The 24,129-nt window shown below is 48.1% G+C and overlaps 1 protein-coding gene and 1 pseudogene across 1 annotated transcript; one reads left to right on the forward strand and one right to left on the reverse strand.

The window, feature by feature from the left end:
* Positions 1-943: 943 nt before the first annotated feature.
* On the reverse strand, positions 944-16,346 carry PCDH12 (protocadherin 12). The gene is made up of 4 exons (XM_017532268.2): positions 12,261-16,346; positions 8,776-8,873; positions 6,892-7,043; positions 944-3,194 (listed from the first exon to the last, which is right to left on the reverse strand). Exons 1-4 carry the CDS (start codon positions 15,138-15,140, stop codon positions 2,764-2,766), a joined length of 3,561 nt encoding a protein of 1,186 aa, XP_017387757.1. The 5' UTR covers positions 15,141-16,346; the 3' UTR covers positions 944-2,763.
* Positions 16,347-20,722: 4,376 nt separating this feature from the next.
* Positions 20,723-22,065, forward strand: LOC108307088 (annotated as a pseudogene).
* Positions 22,066-24,129: the final 2,064 nt, after the last annotated feature.

Here is a 24,129-nt window from a genome sequence, read left to right on the forward strand (position 1 = left end):
AAAAAAAAAAAAAAAAAAAATTAGCCAGGCATGGTGGTGTGCACCTGTAGTCCCAGCTGCTCAGGAGGCTGAGGCAAAAGAATTGCTTGAATCCAGGAGCTGAGATCACACCATGGCATTCCAGCCTGGGTGACAGAACAAGGCTCTACCTCAAAAAAAAAAAAAAAAAAAGAGAATGTGATCTAAGTACCTACTTCTTTCCATAGAAAAAATGCATATGCTCCCAATTTTGCATGCAGTTCAGCAGGTTTGTAGATCCTGCAGTCCAACCAAGGCCCTCAGATTAAGAATCCTTGATGTATTCAAAAGACCACCATACTGAATCCCAGATCTAAATCCTAATTTGACCAACCACTCAGTTAAATGTCATCTTAATTTGGAAAGCTCTCCCCCACAAACCTGCCAGGTGGCCTTGAGCAAGTCATCTGCCATTTCTTTCTATATTTTTGGCTATAAAATGAAGACCTGAAATAGATAAAGTTCAGACTCCTTATGACAATTGCCCATGTCTGTGGATGTTTAGATAGTATCTTAAAGCAATCCTGCATAACCTTTTAAAGGTCAAGGTTTCCTTTGAGAATCTGATGAGAAATACGTATCTTAAGTCTAAAAAATGCCCATACCAAAGTTTTACCTAGTATTTGGGGGGCGGGGCAAGGAGTACAGATTTAGGGCTATTGAACTAGAATGATGCAGTGGTCCCATGTATCTAGTGGTCCAGTTGCCAGCTATAATTCCAGCTTCCTGGGGTCACCTTTCCCTGCCCACTGTCTTCTCTCTACCCTCCCAACATCGGCTCCGCACTGAAAATCTGCTGGCAACTGGGAGGTCAGCATGGTCTACTCTAGTACTTTGGTTCTCAGACTTTGCTTTTATATAACAGAATCTTTTTTTCTAATGAAGTCCTACCTGGAGCTCCAACATGGATACAAGGGGCCTCTGAAGCATTTATTGACACATTTATTCATTCATACATCCATTCAACAGGTATTCATCAAGTGTCGCTTTGTGGCAGGCACCTGGCTGGTCAGGCTGGAGACCCTGCCTGCCTGCTTGGTTTCCCCCAGTTTCTCTCACTGGCCCACAGAACCCAAAAGTTCTGTGATCCAGCCTGAAAATCACAGGTTCTGTAAGGAGATCACTCTGGCCTAGAGTGAGGTGAGCAGAAACCGAGAGACTCTGCCCCTGAAGCTCTTAACTTTGGGGAGTCTCATTTTCCTCATCTGTAAAATGGAATAATGAAATAATGATACCACACTGTATTCCAAGTATGTATGATGCCCATTATCCCTAGTTGGGAGTATGATTGGCCCATTTCTGTGAACAGTGAACAAAAGCACTGAGCTCCAAGAAAGGACACAAAGAGGAGCAGATAGAGGAACTTTTGCCTTCAGTGTCCGGGAGAGACCCGCACTGTTTAGAAGCTAGCTGATTGACTGCTCGGAAATTTCCAAGAAAATTATAAAGCTGAGCCTTGGGAAAATATCTGCTATTTCTTCCCTCCCCCATCCCCTGGAAGGCTGGCTGCTGTCAGTGCCAATTTCATAGACCCAGTTCACACAGTGTCCTCTGGGACCTGAATTCACAAGCCTGAACCTGCAATGACAGAGAAAGGTTTACCCACAAATGGGATCAGGAAAGAAGACCTCTGCACTTGAAGAGCTGCTTTCTGGGAAGGGATAGGGGCCTGCATCAGTTCAGATCCAAGTTCTTTCTGCCTTGTGCTTGAAAGTGTAGAGAGGAAGGGGCCTTCCCAGCTTTGGAATGTTCGTTTCAACAGTGTTTCCAGCGAGAGCTCGGGCAAGTTCACTGCTGCCAACGGCTCACCTCCAGGGCCTTTGCTTTTCCTCTCCTTGGTTGGCAGGCTGGTGTCAAGGTTGAAGGCATGGGTTTTGGTGTTGGGCCAGCCTGGGTCCAAATCCTGGCTCTGCCTCTGCTCCCTGCTTGATCTTTGGAAAACCACTTGACCTCTCCAAGCCCTATATCCATGTCTGTGAAATGGGGTTAATAATACCTCCCTCCCAGGATTGCTGGAAAATCAAATTAAATCCTATTGTAAAGCCTGGCGCCTGGCTCATGTAAACGCTTTATAAATAGTTGTGCTTTCTTAGCTCTAATTTTGTAGCTGAGAAGCAGATTAGTTGATAACACAGTGACAGGGGAACAGGGTTAAGAGCGCACGTGTCTGCTATTTGTGTACCTGTCACTGTGTACCAAGGTGCCCCACTCCTGTCCAGGCCCAATGTGACAGTCTTGCCAGGGATTGGATGACAAAGAACCCTCACTGTATTACTCTTCCTCTCTCCATCATGACAGGTGCAAACAGGAGAATGAGCCATTGTTTTTCCTTTATTGGTAGGCCAGAGAGCATTGCCTGGCACCCCCAGGGTACAGCCCCCTAACTCCTGCTACCCAAGAAGGCCGTTCTTCCCTGCTAGTGATACTCCATGGCATCTGTTCTGCCAGAGGACTGACCCTTTGTGCAGAGGACTGACCCTTTGTGCTCTATGTATGTTTTGCCAGCAAACACTTAGCCACAAACTGTCCCTGTCCTCCAAAAGACTCAAGAGTCGCTTAAAAAGGGCTGCTTTGGTCAGTCAGATGTTAGTCCTGGAGCCACTGCCTCCTCTGTGGGGGTAGCATCAGTCACCCTAAAGTTCTCAGGCCACCGCTAGTTACTGAGTTCCAAGATTTTAGAAACCAGCTCATGTCCCCAGATCCTCAGGCCCCTGGTTCTTGGATCCAGAAGCATCCAAGGTATGTTCACAGGCATTTGCTGCTGCTGCTGCTGCTACCGCCTCTGCTCCTGCCCTCAGTCTCCGTCTTTCTACCTGGGTCCCCCTGCACTTTCGTGCCTGAGGCCGCACTTGTGGCCAAGTCTAGACTGAGGGTCCTTCCACAGACCGAAAGCCGCCGCAGCACTTCGGAGGCGGCCTCCACGGGCATGCTGGAGCGCTGTTCCAGCAGCATCTCCAACAGCGAGCTCATCTCCGAGACAAAGGTGCTGGCCAGCCTCGTGCCTCTTGGGCTCAGCTCCGGTCCCTCCGCCTTGCCAAACGTCTGGAAGGTCCTTGGCTCCTCCATGGCTGCAGCGTCCGGGGAGATCACATTGTCACGGTAGTTGGTGGTGAGGGGCAAAGAGAGTCTTGCCATCCAGGCTGGGTCAGGGGCGCTCAGGCGGTCCAGGGCCAGACCTGTGGAGGGAGGAGGGGACACAGTGAGGGCCAGGCTCCGGGAACGGCCAGGCGGGTGAGGGTGGGGCAGTGGGCAGGGCAAGGGCAGTGGACAAAGGAGGGAAGGGAAATGGCAGGGGACAGACAGAGTGGCCAGAGGGGGACAGGAAGGAAGAGGTGCTGACAGGGAAGCTCCCTGGGTAGGAAAGCAGTCGACTGACACACCCGTGAACTGAGTAGGAAGTGGCAGGAGACAGAGAAGGCCTAGAAGTAGAAATTTGCCTTTTTCTACAGAATTTCCCCATCTGGGCTGTGGTGTGTTTCTGGTCTCAGTGTTTTCTATAGTTCAGCCAGGATTTTTACCCCTCAGGGTGACTTCTTCAGGGCTCCACTAGCTAAGGATGGGGGAAAAATCACTTTTCTTAGCCAAGGCTGGAGTTCCTGACTTGGTGCTGCCATTGGTTCCCATCCATAATAATAGGGAGCACATATTAGGTAGTTAAGTGATGAGCAATTTCCATGATTATTTCATTTAACTTCCACACAAATCTTTGATGACGGTCAACAATATTACCCTCGTTTCATGGATGAGGAAACTGAAGCTGAAAGAAGTTAAGTCACACATCTGTTAGGCAACCAAACCTCAATATAATGCCAGGTTTGATGACTCTGAAGGCTCTCTATGATGGCACCACCCTACCCTCTCTCTGAAGAGCTGGCCCTTCCTCCCCCTGGATACTCCAGGTGCCCAGCTGGGGCCCCTGGAATTCCCAGGCTACCTAAGGACTGCACTGTTACCACCTGGCCACAGATCCTCAAATCCTCCTCAACATCTTCATCTCTCAAGCTGCAGGAAACCCTGGCCTAGAGTCAGGCTGAGGAGGGGCTGCCTGTCCGAAGGCTGTCCCAGGAGAGGGACTGGGGTAGTGTCAGTGACAAGTCAGTCTGGTGGCTGGGAATTCAAAAAACCGGCCCCTACATTTGCAATGGCACAATCACACTTCTTTCCCATCCCTTCAACAGAAAATCCTGTTTCAAGAAAACAGTCCTAGGCTTGATGGTAAAGACCAAGCCAGAGGAAAGAAACTGTAAGTCTTGTAGTTAAGAAACAGTGTCTTTAAAAAAAAGCACAACATCTACTTAACATTTATCTAATGTTTGCCTAAGGTGAGTTACTTTAAAATCTGTGCACAGAATAAAAGACTGGAAGGAGACGTCAAAATGTTAACTGAAATTACCACTGGGCAGAAGCAATTTATTCTCCTTTTGTTTATCTATATTTTTCTATATTAACCAAATACTACTTATGTAATTTGAAAAAGTTAGTCCGAAGCATGGCTAGTCATTTTTTTTTTTTTTTTTTAAGGTGGGGTTTCACCATGTTGGTCAGGCTGGTCTTGAACTCCTGACCTCAGGTGATCCGCCCGCCTTGGCCTCCAAAGTGCTTGGATTACAAGCGTGAGCCACCACACCCGGCCTACCTCTTCATTTTTGTATTGATAAATGAATCTCTGTCTTGCATTCTGGACTGTGCAGGCTGGGAGACAGTGTTGGGCTCCTGTCTTACTGGATCCTTGGGTTTAGCCCCATATCTGGGACTTAGTGAATGTTGAATAATTGAATAAAAATAATATTAACCTTCAACATTTGGGAAATGTAAACCTTAGTTCTTCTCCGAGACTCTGAGGCCATAAGGTTGGGTGGAACTCTTGGTGTTATAGTATCAGGCCTTTCTTTATACACGGGTCAGACAGCTTCAGAAGGAGCGAAGCTTGGAATGAGAAAAATCACTGGGGCATATGAGAACAGCTGAAAAGTGATGCTGAATTCACCCAGCATCACCCACCAGTTCTAGCTGCAGGTGGGCACTGGGCCAACCCAGGTTTGATTTCCCAGCTTTGCCACTTAGAAGCAGTGTGTGTGACCCTGGGAAAAATGGCTTAACCTCTCTAAGCTCCCATTTCCTCTTAGGAAGTGGTGAGACAGTAGTACTCATCTTGTGGAGTTGTGAGATTCAGTGAATTCATGCAATCAGTAAATCATTGTCATGGTCACATTCTCAAGTGGGGCAATATCAATCTGAAGCAGCACGAGCTGAAGCAGATCTGGAGCAGCAAGATCCCAGTCTCCCTGTGGCAGTCCAGCCTGTGAGCAGCAAAGGCTTTTCTGCCCCTCCTCCTTCCTTACCCCCTACTCCTTACAGTGCCCCTGTGTTCAGTACCCTTTGTGCTATGAGCAAACAGGACCATGTGGGAACTGAGCCCACAGGTTCTAGCCAGAGCTGACTACTGAGCACTTGAAATGTGGCTGGTATGACAGAGGAACTGAATATTTCATTTTTTAATTTTAATTCATTTAAATTTAAATATCCACATGTGGCTAGTGACTACCGCATTGAACAACACAGCTCTAAAATTTAGAGCCACACTGCCTGTGTTAATAACCATCCATGAGCTGCACAACCTTGGGCAAATTATTAAACACACCTGACCCTCACATTTTTCCTTTATGAAGTGAGGATAATGAACAGCCCCTATCTCATAAGATTTTCTCATAAGATACTTAGAACAGGGCCTAGCACATAGAAAGTGCCCAATAAGCATTACAATATTTTTTTAACCAAGGAAAGGAAAGTCCCTGCCGTGCCTTCAGCATGTCTGCAGCCAGATGGAGCACATGAGAAACAGTGTTAACTACATAGACAGAAAACCACAGCACAGGGATGGTCCGCCCTGGGGTGTGTTGCCAAAGGAGGCTGACCAATGTCCACAGCAGGGGTGGGGGGGCGCTAGCAGATTCCTAAATTCAAGTTCACGGTATGTATTTATTGTCAAAGCTAATTGTTTCTCTGCCAAAAAAAAAAAAAATCTTTTTGTTTTAATTGCAATTGTCAGCATATTAAAGAGTTGACTTGGTTCCCAGCGTGAAAGGATATTGAAACACACCAAGCAAATGCAAATGAGTGGTAAGAAGTCGGTAGAGGACCGGCTGGTTCAGGGTTTGGCACCCCTTCAACCACTGGTGAGCTGGGTGACTCTGGAAAGGCTACTTTATTTTTTTGAGCTTCAGTTTGCTCATCTGTAAATTTGAGGTAATAATTGTCTACCTGCAGGGATTGGTTGGAGGCTGAAATGAGATCATGCACCTAAGGTGCTTCCCCAGTGCCTAGCATGTTTGCTGTTCTTAGAATGATTTTTAAAATGAATAATCAAAGTACTGGGTGCCTACTTTGGTTTTGATTACAGGTGGCTCATGCCTCTAATGCCAGCACTTTGGGAGGCCGAGGTGGGCGGAATGCTTGAGCCCAGAAGTCGGAGACCAGCCTGGGCAACATGTGAAACCCTGTCCCTACAAAAAAAAATTAAAAATTAGCCAGATGTGGTGCACACCTGTGGTCCCAGCTACTAGGGAGGCTAAGGTGGGAGGCTTGCCTGAGCCCAGGATGTCAGTGCTGCAGTGAGCTGTGATCACACCACTGTACTCCAGCCTGGGTGACAGAGTGAGACCCTGTCTTAAAAAAAGAAAAAAGAAAAACAAAATCCAAGTAGAACCCAGTCTTTAAATAAATACTTTCTGAGGCTGCAAGGGAAGTAAAATGTTGCTGATGTTCCTTCAAAGAAACAGAATGGCTTTTCCCTGCAGTGGCTTGGAGCAGAACTCTGAAGCCTGGACACCATGGGGCAGAAGCAGGGTCAGCGTGGCTCTAGGGAGCCCCTACCTGTGCTGGGGTCCAGCAGACTGGACAGCTCTTCTTCTAGCAGTTGCTTCACAGAGAGGTCCTCTTCAGGATCCAAAGGCCCTTCCTCCTGTTCTGGGTCTGTCTGGCCTCCAGCCCTCACACTTAGGCCATCTGTGTCTAGGATTGCACTTCTGCAAAAGAAACCAACCAGTCCATGGGTAGGGAAATTCCCACATAGATTCATTCATTCATGCCCATTCATGTTTGCATTCATTTACCCCTACAGGGAACTGGATACACAGCCTGGCCTCTAGAGTCAGACCAACCTGGATCATCTGATTCCAGCCCTCCTCTTACTCTGTTTCCTCATCTATAAAATGAGAATAATAAATAATACCCACCTCATGGGGTGCTGTGAGGGTAAAATGAGACATTGTAGGTAAAGGGACCTACCACAGAGCCTGGCACATTATAAGCACTCAGCAGACAGAAGTGAAGATGAGTTCATTGATATTATCATTCTTGTTGCCCCTCCCACGCCTATGCATTGCCTGGCACACAGGAGGAATTTTGGAAACCTCAGTGGAGCCAGTGAAGCCGTCCACCCCTCCGTAGGAGAGGAGCTCCAGCAAGGCCGGGATTTTTGCCTGTGTCATTCCCTGCTCCCTCACCGATGCTCAGAACAGGGCCTGGCACACAGTAGGTGCTGAATCAATACTTAATGAGTGACTGAACATTCCCTCCTTCCTACTTTAGACCAAATCCCAGGCCAGAAGAGCAGATTTGGAGGGTGCAGCTGGAGTGAGGCAGCCTAAAGCTGCTCTGAATCTGCTCCCTGCACCCCAGTCTCCTGCTGTCTCCATCCTGGCCCCTCCCTCTCATAGACACTTGGGGACAGGCCTGGACCCTCATCCCAGCAGGTGGGAAGGCTCCCTGAAGGGTTTTAAGGCATGGGGAGTTTTTCTGCTGGTTTTTTCCCCTGTCGCCATTTCTGCTGCTGTGAAGACATGAGCAGGGAGGTGGCAAATGTGTGGGTGACAATGACAACTAATGTTTATTGAGCAGTGAGTCTGAGTCAGGCCTCATGCGATGCAGGGTGCATGCACTGTTTCATTCAAACTTTCCACACCTGTAAGGGGTTCCCTTTTATCACCCCAATATGCAAATGAGAAAACCAAGACTTGTGAAGATTTGGCAGGTTGCCTAAGTTCCCCATGGATTAAGGGATAAAGCAAGAATTCAAATCCAGGCCAGTGTGACTCTGGAGTGTGTGGACTCACCCCTGCTCTACACTACCTCTCACCATCCTTATAAAAAGAAGCTATAAGTTGTCAGGGCAAGAGCACTGATGCAGGAGTCAGGAACTCTGCCATTACCACAAGGGAAGTGGGATGGCTTCCATTTTACAGATGGGGAAACTGAGGTCCTGAGAGATTATCTCACTTGCTGAAGTTTACATAGCTGGGTTGAATCAGACTACTCAGAGCCTCAGTTTCACCATCTGTAACAAGAAGTTAGATTTGGTGTTCTCTTAAGGTCTCTTCAATTCTAGGATTACCCAAAGGCGCACACCCGCACATCCGTGTCTTTAGTGGGGAGCCTTCATATTATGTTTAGGGGTCAAGAGAAAGAAAAGTGAAAGTTACAGATACAAAGGCAATTTATAGCACCTCTGTAGTCAGGGGATAGATAGAGCCTCAGGATGAAATCATTTCCTTGGTGACTCTAGGTCCTGTAATTGCAATCAATACAGTTGCCCCATGACCAAGCCCCTGAGGGTGGGAGGATGGATGCTGTCTGCTGCACCCTCCCAGGAGACTGGTTTCTGGGATGTGCTCACCCTTCCTCACTCAGAGAGGCTACAGACATGAGGGGCGGCCGGTGGGGGCCTTGAGACGCCTGTGGGGGCTACGTGCTGCTTACCTGCTGCCGCCTGGCTTGGCCAAGTACTTATTTCCTCGGTGGTTTGGTTTGGGCTGGAATTGGCCCTGATGCAGCAAGGACAGCAGCTGGGAGATTTGCTACAAGACAGGAAAAATCTGTTGACTCCACACAATTCCGACTCAGCACACTTCCTCGCCGGATGTTTCCCTCAATGCCGGTGCTTTCTTTTTATAGTCTTTCCTCTGGCTTCAGATGTTTGTGTGATCAGATGGGGGATGGTGCCCAGTGACGGAGACAGGGACCTAGGCGGGCAGGTCCCCTGTTCTGTCATGTCACCCTAGGATCTGAGTGTCTGAAGGAGAGCAAGAGGACCCTCCGGACCCGTCCCCTCATACTCATTCCTCCGAGTGATCTGCGCCTGGTGGACTCTGAGGGATAGAGGTGAAAAGGCATTTCCTGACCATGAATTTGTTATTATTTTGATGAATATTATTTTAAAGAGCCATGTTTCCCTTTAGCAGTATTTGGACATTCAGCCAATTTTTGTTCAACAACATGTAAGGGGCCAGATGTAAGACTATGTTGTAGAGAAGGCAAAATGGTGTCATTGAATCATTCATTTATTCATCTTTTCATTCATTCAACAAGTACTTAGTAAGTGCCAGGCAGGATGGTTGCAATGGGAGTAAGAAGGAGAAGGAGACCCAGCTGCTGCCCTCAGCATGGTCATATCTGTCAGGACGTGTAGGGTGCAGGCAGCCCCACAGGGAGGCTGACTGGAGACCAGGGCAGCAAGAGTGGTTACCACAGGGTGCCTCTGGGCATAGTGAAAGAGTGGGGGCTCTGTGGGAGCAGAGGGGGGCCCCTAACCCAACTTGGAGCAGGGAGGAAGCAGGGGGGTGGTACTGGAGGAAGTTTATTCACTTATTTCAACAGATGTGACTGAGTTCATACTACATGCCAGGCACCTCTGGTGAGACCCAAAGGCTCCACAGGAGTTTGGCAAGTGGAAAGAGAGTGAGGGTCTGGGCAAGGGGTGAGGGGGTTTCAGGCAGAAGCACTGCATGCTGAAAGGCTGAAAGAGATGGTGGAGTTTCAGAAAGACTGGAGAATGGGATAGGGGATGGGTGAGATATCAGAGTCAGACCGTACAGGGCATTGGGAGGGAGAGGCAACAGATCAAGTCCTGGGAGGCGGAGTTCTAGTTCAAGGCCATCTGTAACTTATTGTATAGTGTTAGACAGGTTTTTAGACCTCCTCAGACCTCAGTTTCTTCATCTCTAATGTGGGGCTAGAAATACCCACACAACCTTCTTTACAGTGTTGTCAGGATTAAATGGTTTGAAAAAGTTAAAAATCCTCTGCAAAAGCAGGGAGTTTGGGGTGTTATTCCTAGAAACACTGCTTCTGCCTCCTGGGCCCACCCCCCTTCCTCCCTTAGGAGGTCCACTGTGTCCCTCTGTGCAGCTTGAGATGGGAAGTGCCAACTTCAGAGGAGGGGTGGAAGGAGATGGTCAGGACTGGGCTTTCACTGTGACTTGGGAGACTTGGGTCTCATTGCCTGCCTCAGGGCAGATCTCACCCTCCAGCCCAGGCCCAGAAGCCTTCCTAAGACACCTGCCACCTTTTGCTCAAGTGACAGCTGGCATTTCATAATATGACTCCCTACATGCCAAGCCCTATGCTGAGCGCTGTCATTTAGGGTCACTTCACAGTTAGAGCCCAGACTCGAATCAGTCAGACTCAGGTTCAAATTCTAAATCTGCCCTTGCCCCAGTTCCCATCGGTGTGGACTTGAGGAATTAATTAAGCATTCTGAGCCTCAGTTTCCTCAACAGTAAAAAACGTGAATATTAATGCGACCCAGGTCATATGGTGGGTTATGAGGTTTAAATGAGCTTATTAATAGATCTCACGATAAACAATAATTGTCCAGTGGCATGTAATCTCATTTATCTTACAACAGCCTAAGAGAAGAGATACCATTATGGCCATTTTGCAGAGGTAGAACTGGAGGCTCACAGGGGCTATACAGAAATTAGTGGGAGGGCTGGAAATTAAAGTCACATCTGACTCTACTGTGCTGCTGGAAAGACAAGAGCATTGAGCAAGTTGCCTCTTACCCTCAAGTTGATCCCAAATGGGCACCTTTCTTTCTATCACCCCAGTGGGGTCACCCATAATGCCTATTCTCTGTTGACCTGTCCACCAGCAGCCAGCACAGTGTTCGGCACAAAGAGTTTATCCAAAAAGCACCTGATAAATGGATGGATGAATGGAAGGATAAATGAATGGTTGGCTCTGGCAACCTCTGGGTCTGCAGCCCTCCAAGGGCAAGATTCCTAAAAGAACAGCTGGGCCATCTCCAGGTGGCTTCCTGAGGAGGGAGTAAGGGAAGGAAACCATATTTTTGCTTCACAGGAAACCAGAGCTGATGGCCTGGCCAAACAGAAGTGTGCCTTGGGTGGCAGCCTGGCACAGTAAAACTATCTGAGGTTCACAGAAGCAGATATGAGTGTGAGACCAGGCATCATCCCTGGAATGTTTCCCACTTGTGTCTAGGAAAGCCCGGGTCCTTAGACATTTTGTCACTCATCATCCCATTTAGCCCTCGCACTCCAAGGAGGTAGACACAGGGTATGTTTGGTCTCATAATCCCCATGTTATAGATGAGGAAAATGAGGCTCAGATGTTGAAGGACATGTACAAGGTTGCCCCGCTCCTAAGTGGCTGTGTTGCCATTTGGACCCCTATCTGCCTAACTGCAAAGTTCTAAGGTTATTTCCACTGCCCCATCCTGCAGGCCCAGCCAGAAAGCTCTTGGTTCTCGGAAAAATTATATGCAGCCCCTGACCTTGGGTGGAGTGATGGCTGTGCTGGCTTTCTTCATAGCGAGGTTGCTCAGATGAGATGAGGGCAGGTGAAGAGTGGAAAAGGAGAAGTGCTTTGAGGAAGTAATAGTGATAATTTGCTGAGTTCTGACTACATGTCAGATGGATGCTGTTCTACAGGCATTAAGAGCATTCACTCATTGTATCTTCAAGCAAACTTAGAAGATGGGTGCTGTTAACACAGACATCTTCAACAGAGAAGTTAGCTTCCCTGTAGTTCAGAGCTGGGAAGAAGTGGAGCCAGGATTTGAACCCTGGCAACCTTGCCCAAAGCTTATACTCTTAATCACTACCTTTGCTGTATGTCTACTTGTGAGGCACCATAAATGCCTTATAGGAATTAGTCAATCAAATTGACTGGACAGCTCTACGAGATATATACTCTTACTATCATTTCTAATTTACAGATTAGACACCTAAGGCCCAGAGACAGCAAGGAATTTGCCTAGGATCACACAGCTAAGTACAGCTGATCCCAAAGCTGCGCCCTGAACCATTGCTACCCAAAGCATCAGAAAGTGCCAGGTGAGCCTAAGGAAGAAACATGAGGACTGTGCAGGTTATGGGGGTGTCTGATGCTGTTTCCGGTGGTCCAGGGGTGACCAGAGAAAGAGCAGCCCATGTCCCAGGTACCTGAACAGGAGGAGAATCCACAGTGAGCTCCTCCACGGGGTTCCGCTCCGCAAAGGCAGCCACAGACAGCCGGACCAGGCTCCTCAGGATCTGACGGGGCCCTGATTCTTTCTCAGGGGACACTTTGCCATTGAGATGTCGCTGTCGTCTCAGGGTTGCAGAGGAGGCTGGTGGGCTCTGTGGGGCCTCCTCGCTGCCCTGGTCCCCAGCCAGCCTCCCTGTGGGACTGCCTGCAGCCCTCAGAGTTCTGGAACGTGGCTGGCCCGTGGTATGCTGGGGCTCTGGAAGGTTCAGGTTCTCCCGGGAGGCGTTCCTCTGCCTGGGATGGTTGAAAAGGAGGTTGACGGTGTCTTGCAGTACCTCTCGGCTCTCCGCTGGTGCTCCCTGGTTGCCTTGATTACGCAGTGTCCTATACAGGGTCGGGGTGAGGTGGAAGGGGGCCTGCAGGCAAGGGTCCCAGCCTGCTTCCATCATTGTCTCCTTGTCCATGTCTTTGTGGGACTGCCCGACTTCACAAGGCTCATCTGTCTGACCCCTGAGCACAAGCACGAGGTGGATGTCCGCCTTCTGAATGTGTTTCTGGGGCCGCTTGGGCTGCTGGCGGTAGGTGGACTCAGCCTCCCGACAGTTGTAGGCCCTGTTGTCCTTCTTCTCTGTCCGGCAGATGGACATGAACAAAACCAGGATCAACCCGAAGATGCCCAGCAGCACAGCCAGGCAGATCACCATCAGCATGGACATGCTCAGGGCCCCAGGGTTGCGGGCCGAGTCCTTCAGGTGGTCCACACTGGTGACAAACATGACCCTCAACAGAGCTCGCGTCTGTAAGGGGGGGCTTCCCTGATCCTCTACCACTATCTCCAGCTCCCACTCACTCCCGATGAGGCTGCTGGCATTGGTGGTGTTGATGAATAGCTGCCCCGTGTAGGGGTTGAGGACAAAGAGGCAGGCTTCATTCCCACTGCGGATGCTGTAGAGGGGCTCTCCATTTGCTCCCGAGTCTGCATCCCTTGCCACAATGGTTGTCAAAAGGAATGGCCAGGAGCTGTGCGTGGCCAATGGAGGTGTGTCAGTGCCTGCTGGACCCAAGCCATTGGGAGTCTCGATGGGCACCAGTAGGTGGCCTGTGGAGGCATTCACAAGCACGGAGAGGCTGGCTTTTCCATCACTGAGCAAAGGCTGGACCACCTCTGGGGCATTATCATTGGCATCCAAGAGTCTGACCCACACAGAGACACTGGATGCAAGCATGGGTTGCCCGCTGTCCTCTGCGATCACCTGGAGCTCAAAGCCGGTCATCTCTTCATAGTTCAGTGACCTCTGAGCAGTGACCTCGCCTGTGTTGGAGTCAATGGCTACTAAGTGAGCAACTGGAGAGTCCTGGATGCGGTATGAGATTTTTCCATTAATGCCCAGGTCTGCATCATGAGCCTTGACGGTAATGAGGTGAAGAGAGGGTAGGTTGTTTTCCCGCGTGGAGACTTCATACCTGCTCTTCTCAAACACGGGTGCATTGTCATTGACGTCACTGATCTGAATGCTGAGCTGTTTGTTGGCTGATAACGGCTGGAGTCCTTGGTCTTGGGCTAACAGAGTGAGGGTGTATTCGGGCCACTGCTCTCTGTCCAGTGTGGCATTGGTTAGCAACATGTATGTGTTGCCGTTAGTTCTTTTCAGCCTGAAGTGGCCCAGCTCTTGGCTCAGCCAACAGTGGACCAAACCATTGTTTCCTGAGTCCAAGTCATCTGCCATGACAAGAGCAATAAAACTGTCCTTGGGAAGAGCTTCCGACACCAGTGATGGCTGGGAGGCCCATGTGACATGCATGCTTGGGATGTTGTCATTGACGTCCAGAACCTTGATTAGAACTTTGCAATGGGCTGGGATGGGATTGGGACCCAGGTCCCTTGCCTGGACATCCACCTCATAGGCAGGGTTCTTCTCATAGTCTAGAGGTCGACGCAGAATGATCTGGCCTGTCTTGGCATCAATACTGAATGTATCCAGCACCTCTGGAGGCATGTGCTTACTGAGGAAGAATTCCACCTCCCCATTGGGGCCTTGGTCGGGGTCTGTGGCAGTCAGTTTTATGAGAAGAGTACCAGGGGCAGCATCTTCTTGGATTTCTAGTGCCAGTGAACTCTCAGCAAACACAGGGCTATTGTCATTGGAGTCCAAGACATTGACCTTGATCAAGCTGGTGCCTGACTTGGGAGGGTTCCCATTGTCATAGGCAGTTAACACCAGATCAAAAAATGAATGGATTTCCCTGTCCAGCTCCTTCACCACTACGAGTTCTGCATGTTTGGTCTCATCGGGTCCCACGATGACATCCAAGGCAAAGTGATCGCTGGGAGACAGAGTGTAGGAGTGCAGGGTGTTAGGGCCAGTGTCTGGGTCAAGGGCTCTGTCCAGGGGGATCCGAGTACGGAGAGAGGCACTCTCAGAGATTTCCAGCTCCTGCTCGCCTTTGGGAAACTGTGGCTGGTGGTCATTGATGTCCAGCACTTGGATCTCCACATGGATCAGAGCCAAATCCCCTGTGGCAAGCACATCAAAGGAAACAAGGCAGGGATCCCACTGTCGGCATAGCTGCTCTCGATCCAGCCGCCTGCCTGTGCTGAGCAAGCCTTCATCAGAGTCCACCTGAATGGGGAGTGCCTGAGGCAGCTGCAGCACCTGGAAGGCAGCCCCAGCGTGCCTCCGCCCCTCCTCCCGGCCCAGTTCCTGGGACAGCTTCCCGATCACTGTGCCAGATGGCACTTCCTCTGACACTTGGTATTTCACCGTGAGAGTGGTCACCTCCTGACAATCCCCTGAAAGAAATAAGTAGCCACCTGGTCCCAAAAGCCCCAGCAGAAGTTGCAGAAGTTGCATCATGCTTACCGCCAAGTGGGCTAGATTCAGAAACCGCTAGAGTTCTTTCAAGGCTGGACAAGTCCTCCAGTGTTTCCTGAATGGCTTGATCAGCCCCGTGCTCCTTCCCCCAGACCGGCTGGCACAACCTTGTCCCATAGTTAGATGATGATGGAACAAGCAGGACCCCCAGGCAAGGCCATCTTCATCGGAAACAATCTGAGATGTCCAAACACCAATCAAGAATTGCCAGGGGAGACACCCCACAGGGGAACTAGTTGGTCCACTTCAGCAAATGATGGACAAGAGCCGGTCTAAGAGGGACCTGACCCAGTTGAGCAGGATGTGGGGCTCTGACTTCCAAACAGTTGCTAGGCTGGGGAAACAGAGAAGCAGCTTTTTCCTATGGAAACCCCACCTACAGGAAAAGGGAGGGCTGTGAGTTTCAATGCCAATTAGAGAAAGAGCATTTCCTGTGAAGCTGAGTGGCCTGCCACTGAGGAGGATGAGGCTGGGGGCTCCCCGGACAGGCCAGATGGGAAGCTGCTGTCTGTGCAGCAACACGGCTGCTGAGGGAAAGGGAACCTCTGCATCACCAAGTGAGCAGAAAACTTGAGCCTCCACCTGCCTGCACGTGGACTGATGCCCCTCCTGGGCAAGTCATGTTCCCTGTCTCTCTCCCCTTCCCCATCTCTATTTGTTCCTATCTTTTCCCCGTTCATTCCCCTCTCACTCCTGTCTTTTTCCCTCTTGTTTACTTCTCCCTGTTGATTCTGCCCTGATCATTCATTTTTGTCTCACTGCAAAGCAGCTGTGATTAACAGAGCAGCCATCAGAGCTAAACTGGGGTTCAAATTCTGACTTTGCAGCTTACCAGCTGTGTCATCTGGGACAAGTCACTTAACCTCTCTGGGCCTCCATTACCTCATCTGTAGAGTGGGGACGAGAATAAGAATAGTTGCCCTTTCAGCAGCAAATTGTGAGGACTAAATGAGATGATGCATGAAGGGCTTTGGCCTGGGGCTGGCCCCGAGTCACAGGCAGTGACGTTATTACAAGGGTGAGTGTTGTAATCTGCACAATTTACCCCACCCTGTGGCTACCTCTGGATTTTGCATAGGCCCTGGGGCATTCCCTGCTCACACTGACCTATGAGGGTGCCCATGGTCTTGATTCCAGAAGCTGCAAGAATCTCTATGATCTGGCTGTGTGGCTCTCCTCCCCCTTCCCTTCCGTGCCCCCCACCCCCCAGCCTTGAAGTCCATTGTTCTCTGCATCTGGACCAGCCTAATTCTCTGTCTGGGGAACCCCCCGCCTCCCACTCCTCTTGGAAGCTTTTATACATTTCCCTCTCCCACACCTTCCCCTCCCTTTCATCTGTGTCTTTCCCCCTTCCTCCAATTCTTCTCTCCCCAGTTCTGTTTATAAGAGTCCTGTGAAGCACAACTCCTTTGCTGCCCCAACTCTCTTCTTAGATGTTTTAAGGGATGCCCTCCCTCCCACTCACCTCCTCATACGGTGAAGCTCAGGAAGGAAGGAGGTGAATGTGCACTTTGCTTGGGTGGCCTTTGAGGTGGCCTTATTGCTTCTCATTGCCCCCCTCAATTTGCTGCCCCCAACATTCTCCCTGTCTTACACCCACCTCAAGGTTGATCCCTGAGGTTTGTGAAGCATTTGAGGTGATGAGACTGAAGGCCAGCTTCCCTAGATGGGTGTTTGCTACTAAGCCCTTGGGACCAGAGGTGCTATGTTTAGACCCAAGTGGCCCCAGTCAGGGCTCATTGGCATGGAGGCCTGTGGCCATCAGGACTTGGGTGGCTAAGGGTCAGTCGCCTGCAGTTCCTCCCTTCTCTCTGGCTTTCCTTTTCTTTAACTCCATATGCCACTCCTGAGGTTTCTCAACTATTTCACTGAAACCTATTAAACAATAGCAAGGGGCCTGAATCCACGGGCCACCTCCGACAGGATGGCCCTGGAGACAGGCCACTCACAAGCTCTGAGACACTGTGCAAGAAACTGAACCCCTCTGAGCCTCTGTTTCCTTCTGTAAGGGCTGTCATCCATCTGACGAGGCAGGGTAAGAGCTCAGCACAGGACCTGGCTCAGAGAAAGCACTCAGTACATAGGGACTATGATTTTGCCTCTTATTTTCTTCCAGGTTTTATGCCTTATATGCAAATGGTGAAGATGGCCTTGCATTTGTGCCTTCACTTTTTTCTTGGCCTCTTTGGCAGGAATACCATTTCTCAGGTCTCCCTCAGCTTGGTGTGGGCAAGGTGCTGCCTAAGCAAAGGGGAGCCAAGCAACCCCTGGGTGCTCACTGCCCCCTGCTGGCTGTTAGCCCACATGATGGCCTCACTGTCAGGACCCCATTCATCCCCCTGTGTGTCACACAGTGAACAAGACAAGGGACTAACAGTCGCAAGGCAGAGAAAATGAAAGGCGAGAGTCCAGTGGAGTGGCTCTGGAATCAGGCTTGGGGAGCCAGGAGGCTCCGCATGAAGAGCATGCGCTGAATCCTGACGGACCTGGAGGAGTGAGCCCGAGGAAGCTGAATGGGCGGGGAGAGGCAGAACCAGTGGTGGAAGCAAAATGGGCAAAGGCCCTGAGGTGGGCAGGCTGACTCCTGGCCGTGCTGCAAGAGGGACTGTGCGGTGGAGTAGGGAGGAAGGTGGGGCTGGGGACATAAGCAGGGATCCTCAGATGATGCAGGGGCCTGGGTTCCCCTGGCTAAGGATTTGGAGTTTGTCCTGAAGGTCGTGGAGAGCATTTGAAAGGCTGAAAGCAGGATAATGAGAACATGTCCTGAGTTTTTTTACCTACATCCTCGCATGCGGCACTCACAGCCGTGCCATCACATTGAAGATGCTGAGCACAGAGCGTTAGATAACTGGCCCGAGATCACACAGATTTGCCCTCCAGAGAGGCCCTTCGGCTGCACCCTGGAAAATGGCCTGGAAGGGAACAGAGAAGAGGGAGGGAGCCCAGTTAAGAGAATGCAGGGGAGCTTTGGTGCAGAAAACGCGTTTCCAGAACGCCATCTGGTGGCCAAAGGCAGAGAAAAAGGCACAGAGGCATGGACAGCCGACAGCCACGAAGACAGGAAGTGGGTGCCTGGGGTTCATAAATATCCACAGCTCCAGCCCCTCGTCCTGCACAGAAGAACACAACAGGAGAAGCTACTCGCAGATGACAATAGTGTCTCTTAATGGAAAACCTAATGTGGACTAAGGCCGCAGAAGGAGTTATGGAATTCATGATAATTTTACTTGTATTAAAATTTATATTCTTCAGAGGACATTGTTCTATATATATAGATATTTACATATAGTTATATATCTGCTCTGTGTGTGTGTGTACATGTGTGTGTGTTTGTGTTGTTTTGACCGAGAATGTGAATGCAAAAAAAAAATGATGCACAGGTCACAAGAAAGTTTGAATTTAGATTTTATAGGTGGTTTATGTTGTTTGTTTTATTCACATTGGGGGCATGAAGCTAAAATAACCCTTTGAGATTTCAAAGCTGGCAAACAAGGCCCAGGCTTTTTAAAGGTGATCACCTCTGGGAATTAGGTCCCCGTTTAGTAATTTTCTCTCCTCCTTCTGGCTGCAGAGGTCAGCTGATCTTTAGCAGTCAAATGCCAAGGGGTGAATGGAGCTGTCGCTAGAGTTTGTCTGGAAAGGCGACATTTCCCTGAGTTTTGAAATAGGTTTGAAGGAGTGGAGGTCCTCTGAAATAGATTTGAAACAGCTGAGGACAGCCTCCCTTAAGTCCAAAATATATTTTTTAAAGGGCAGGATTAGGGTTGTGCTTGAAGGCCTCACCACCAACCTTGGGGTTGTTCACACTTGGGTTCTTAACCATGGGGAGAGCTGAGGCGTGAAGTGGGAAGGGTGGGGTGGGGGGGTCAGAGAATCTTCTTAAAACACCTGGAGTCCTAAGGAACCTTGAGAGATCAGACCAGTGTGGTGTGACTCTGACCCTTGGAGGACTCCCAGGCCAGCTAAATGAAGGCTAAGATCACACCCCACCCCTACGAATGTCCTGCTGGGCTGGCTGCCCGCTTCCAGAGCTCAGGTCTTCCAGGCTGGGTCCTTGTGAATCTGCCCTGTGGTTGCCACAGCATCACCACCAAGGCAGCTTTGCGGAAGCCAAGAAGCATCCTTAGGCTCATCCCAGATAGGAAGGTGGCTGGACCATCCAAGCTCAGTATCTTTTTTCAGGGAGGTGTGGTTGAAGTTTTAGATTCCTAGTCAGACCAGGAATCTTAACTAGGAGAATCAGGTAGATGTTCTGAGTTATCTGCTTCTGGCATGGTACTTTGTGGACTTTGTAGAGACAGATGACAGGCGATGACTCCCACACAATAGCACCTCTTTCTGGGGTCAGTGCAGAAAAAAGAATGTACTTTGCCGGGAGAAATTTGCCAAGAAATAGGACTTTTCAAGAAATGAAAAAGTTTTATGTCTTGATTAAGAGCGGCAGCTCTCAAAAGGGGCCAGATATCAAAGTCACTTGGAAAGCTTTACAAAATACCAAGGACAGGGCAAGAAAATTCATATTTTTCCCTTTCCCAGAATACTGCCAAAGAATATTCTGTAATTGCTAGCTCAGTTCCACACCCTTCCCTGCTTCTAAAAGGCTTCATTTTTCAGATCATTTGGGACAGGACTGGGGAAGTTGATTGGACCTTTTTGCTGAAAGACAGGCTAAGTTGATTTATGTGATAAAAATAAATAGACAGGAGGAGGGGGATTTCTGCAATCTGAGGAAATTATGGAGAGCAGTACACCAGACGACAGCAGAGGCTGTGAAGGAGGTAGAAGGAAAATGAAAAGGACTTCTGAATTTGTTGTTGCAAATTATAGACCTCCTTCTTGATTTTCAAGAAAAATACAAGAAAAGATTTATATGTTCTTTTCCAAATTTATTTTTTGCCTTAGTAACCATAACATGGACCCAAAACTGGACCACCATATAGATTTCAATTTTGATATATTCTGGGTGATTCTGACAAGTATCCTTATCTCTACCCCAACTTCATCAAGAACCACTCATGAGAACTTCTCAGAAAGGCCAAACTCTATAGCGATCAGGCCTTTCTTAACCCAGCACCCTCGTGATATCCACCTCTCCCCCACACCTGTGTCACTACTCATCAGAGCTCCATACTCACCTGGCTTTCTCTCCATATTTCTGCAAACTCCTCTATCTGCTTCTCTAGCTCCTTCTTCGGTTTTTGTTCCTTCCGACTCCCAGGTGCAGGCATGTCCCCTAGACACTATCTTCTATCCTCTCCTCTATGTAGGGTTCTTGGTCCAGAAAGAGGTTGTTGGATTTAGTAAATAAAAATGCAGAGTGCCCAGTTAAATTAGAATTTCAGATAAGCAATGAATAATTTTTAGTATAAATATTTTAATCTGACAACTGTGCCCAGAAATAATGTATGCTTTCAACACAAGTTCCTTTTTTTTTTTTTTTTAAAAAAAAAAAAGGAATTTTGGGAACTTTCCAGAACGCTGGGTGAGAGGCGGAGGAACGGTAGCTACACACAGCTCCACGCTCCTTCCCGCACTGGCCTCAGCCCGCTCACCGGCAATAGAAGATGGTGAAAGAAACCACTTACTATGATGTTTTGGGGGTCAAAACCAATGCTACTCAGGAAGAATTGAAAAAGGCTTATAGGGAACTGGCCTTGAAGTACCACCCTGATAAGAATCCAAATGACGGAGAGAAGTTTAAACAGATTTCTCAAGCTTATGAAGTTCTCTCTGATGCAAAGAAAAGGGAATTATATGACAAAGGAGGAGAACAGGTAATTAAAGCGGGTGGAGCAGGCGGCGGTTTTGGCTCCTCCGTGGACATCTTTGGTATGTTTTTTGGAGGAGGAGGAAGGACGCAGAGAGAAAGGAGAGGTAAGAATGTTGTACGTCAGCTCTCAGTAACCCTAGAAGACTTATATAATGCTGCAACAAGGAAACTGGCTCTGCAAAAAAATGTGATTTGTGACAAATGTGAAGGTAGAGGAGGTAAGAAAGGAGCAGTAGAGTGCTGTTCCAATTGCCGAGGTACTGGAATGCAAATAAGAATTCATCAGATAGGACCTGGAAGGGTTCAGCAAATTCAGTCTGTGTGCATGGAGCGCGAGGGCCGTGGGGAGCGGATCAGTCCTAAAGATAAATGTAAAAGCTGCAATGGCTAGTTCGAGAGAAGAAGATTCTAGAGGTTTATATTGACAAAGGCATGAAAGATGGCCAGAAGATAACATTCCACAGTGAAGGAGAACAAGAACCAGGACGGGAGCCAGGAGATATTATCACTGTGTTAGATCAGAAGGACCATGCTGTTTTTACTCGACGGCGAGAAGACCTTTTCACGTGTATGGACGTACAGCTGGTTGTAGCATAGTGTGGCTTCCAAAAGCCGATATCTACTCTTGACAACCGAACCATAGTTATCACCTCTCATCCAGGTCAGATTGTCAAGCATGGAGATATCAAGTGTGTACCAAATGAAGGCATGCCAATTTATCATAGACCGTATGAAAAAGGTCGCCTAATCATCGAATTTAAGGTAAACTTTCCTGAGAATGGCTTTCTCTCTTCTAATAAACTGTCTTTGCTGGAAAAACTGCTACCGGAGAGGAAGGAAATGGAAGAGACAGATGAGGTGGATCCAATAGAACTGGTGGACTTTGATCCAAATCAGGAAAGACGGCGCCATTACAATGGAGAAGCATATGAGGATGATGAACATCACCCCAGAGGTGGTGTTCAGGGTCAGACCTCTTAATGGGCCAGTGAATAACACTCACTGCTGGCATTTTATGTGCAGTAGTAAATGGGGAAGGATTGTAATCATAATATGCTCACTACTTGCTCTTGTTTTTAATATTCAACTATAGTAGTGTTTTAAAAAGTTAAATGAACAATACACGCAAATATAAAAGCTCTGACTTTGCCCTGTATGTATGATGACCTGTGTGCAAAATACAGTCTAATACCTGTAAAAACTACTTTACAAAGAAGTTCCCCCAGCATTTCTAGATCAGACCTTGTAATTGACTTCAGCTATGTGCGTGGACAAGCTTAGATTGAAATGCTAGGTATATGTATGGGCTTCAGTGTATGACCCTTCATTGTTTTTTTCTTTTTTTTTTTTTTAGACGGAGTTTCGCCCTTGTTACCAAGGCTGGAGTGCAATGGCGCCATCTCGGCTCACCGAAACATCCGCCTCCCGGGTTCAGGCAATTCTCCTGCCTCAGCCTCCTGAGTAGCTGGGACTACAGGCACGCGCCACCATGCCCAGCTAATTTTTTGTAGTTTTAGTAGAGACGGGGTTTCACCATGTTGACCAGGATGGTCTTGATCTCTTGACCTTGTGATCCACCCGCCTCGGCCTCCCAAAGTGCTGGGATTACAGGCTTGAGCCACCGCGCCCGGCCCGACCCTTCATTGTTAAGCTATGAAAGTAAAACTGTATTTAATTGGTAATGAGGAAAAAAATTGTAGAGAAGTGTTGGTCTGTATAGTTATTTGTATTAAGCGGGATTCATTGTAATGCCTCTGCATTTATTCTATTGCCTCAACTGTTACTGGAAGATGGCGTGATATATAATTTATCTGTGGTATCAGTAATTAAAATGATACCTTTCTGTAGGAGGGGTTTATCATAATATGCTGCTTCTTGAAGGCTTGCACTTCCAGAATTGTTTCCTTCTGCTGTGCCATCCATATATATATCCATATGTATCTTGACCAGTCCTGGTTATTTAGCACCCCCTCCCTCCTTGTCTGTGGACCATGATAAGCCCAAGTAGTGACTTCAGAGCTGGGTAACATAAAAATTAAAGTGAAAAGACCTTTATGTGGAGAAGTAATTTGCATGCGTAATGTAGGAAGGTGTTCTTTAGGTATGTTACAGGATTACTTTAAACCATTTGACTTACGCCCCAAAGTAACTAATGTTGGTAGTATAGCAAATTATGATGAATAGCTTTAATTGTATGTTTAAAAGTCTCATCATATGTTCACATGCTTAAATCTGGGTATCAGAATTTAAGCAATTCTTGAAATGTATTGTCTTCTTAAATATACTAATTACAAAACATCTCCAGAAAAAAAAAAAAAAAAAAAAGGAATTTTGGTTTACACAGTGAATTTGAAAATCTATTAGTAAACACACAAAAAAATCAAACATATTGACTGGGAGCATCATCTGTGAATGAATATTCAAAAGCGAACTCCGTTGATTGGCCTTGTTATGTATTCGGCATTTCTGGGTGACTCCAAGATCGAACTGTTTTACACAGAAAGAACCGCCCTGGAGGAAGCCTAGATGATACTCATTTATTAAATCATTTGGTCATCCAGTCACTCATTTATTTGGTAGAATTCAGCATGTTCCTGTCTATTTACAAGGTCATTTTTTTGGCAAGGGAAGTAGCTCAAGTTGACCCACATTTTCCCTTCCTCTAAACCATTGGCTTGGTTTTTTTCTTCATATAGAGTCTAATCGGCCTAATTCTCTCCTTGCTTCAGAAAGGCTCTTGCAGGAAGGAAAATGAGTCTTCCCATCGTTACATAAATTCTCAGGGGCTTTCCTTTATAAGTTTACGACAGCCAGGAGTTGAGCCTGGAGCTCTGAGAGAAATAGCCGCACACTGATTTATGATGGCAGCTGCTGCTAAATCTCACCCCTCTTTCCTCCTTACAGAACCATGTTACCTTGGGGTTACAAAGCTCTTTTCACTGTTATTCAGGGGAATAATAATAAAATGCCAGGTTGTGAGTATAAACATGATCATTCTGTGCCTATTATTGTAAATCAAATTTTACCTTGCATCAGAAGCGCAGAAAACATTTTATACTGTCAGCCACCTCAAGCCCTTGTAGCAGTCAGTCTTTACATAACCCTGGGATGACCTGACCTGAGTTATTGTTCAGGTTGCACTGGCCAGGGAAGCTGGTCATGCAGGTAATCTGGCTATTTCTCCTTGTAGACCCAGTTGAC

This window comes from Cebus imitator, unplaced genomic scaffold, assembly GCF_001604975.1.
Source record: "Cebus imitator isolate Cc_AM_T3 unplaced genomic scaffold, Cebus_imitator-1.0 Scaffold76, whole genome shotgun sequence".
In the NCBI taxonomy this organism is placed as follows: domain Eukaryota; kingdom Metazoa; phylum Chordata; class Mammalia; order Primates; family Cebidae; genus Cebus; species Cebus imitator.

What these genes read in the sequence shown, in the direction of transcription:
- PCDH12 (XM_017532268.2), bottom strand. Translation starts at nt 15,140, where the DNA reads ATGATGCAACTTCTGCAACTTCTGCTGGGGCTTTTGGGACCAGGTGGC. An exon ending in TGGATTCTCCTCCTGTTCAG is followed by an intron (nt 8,874 to 12,260) that starts GTACCTGGGACA and finishes CCTGTCTTGTAG; the next exon opens with CAAATCTCCCAGCTGCTGTC. An exon ending in GCCAAGCCAGGCGGCAGCAG is followed by an intron (nt 7,044 to 8,775) that starts GTAAGCAGCACG and finishes TTTCTTTTGCAG; the next exon opens with AAGTGCAATCCTAGACACAG.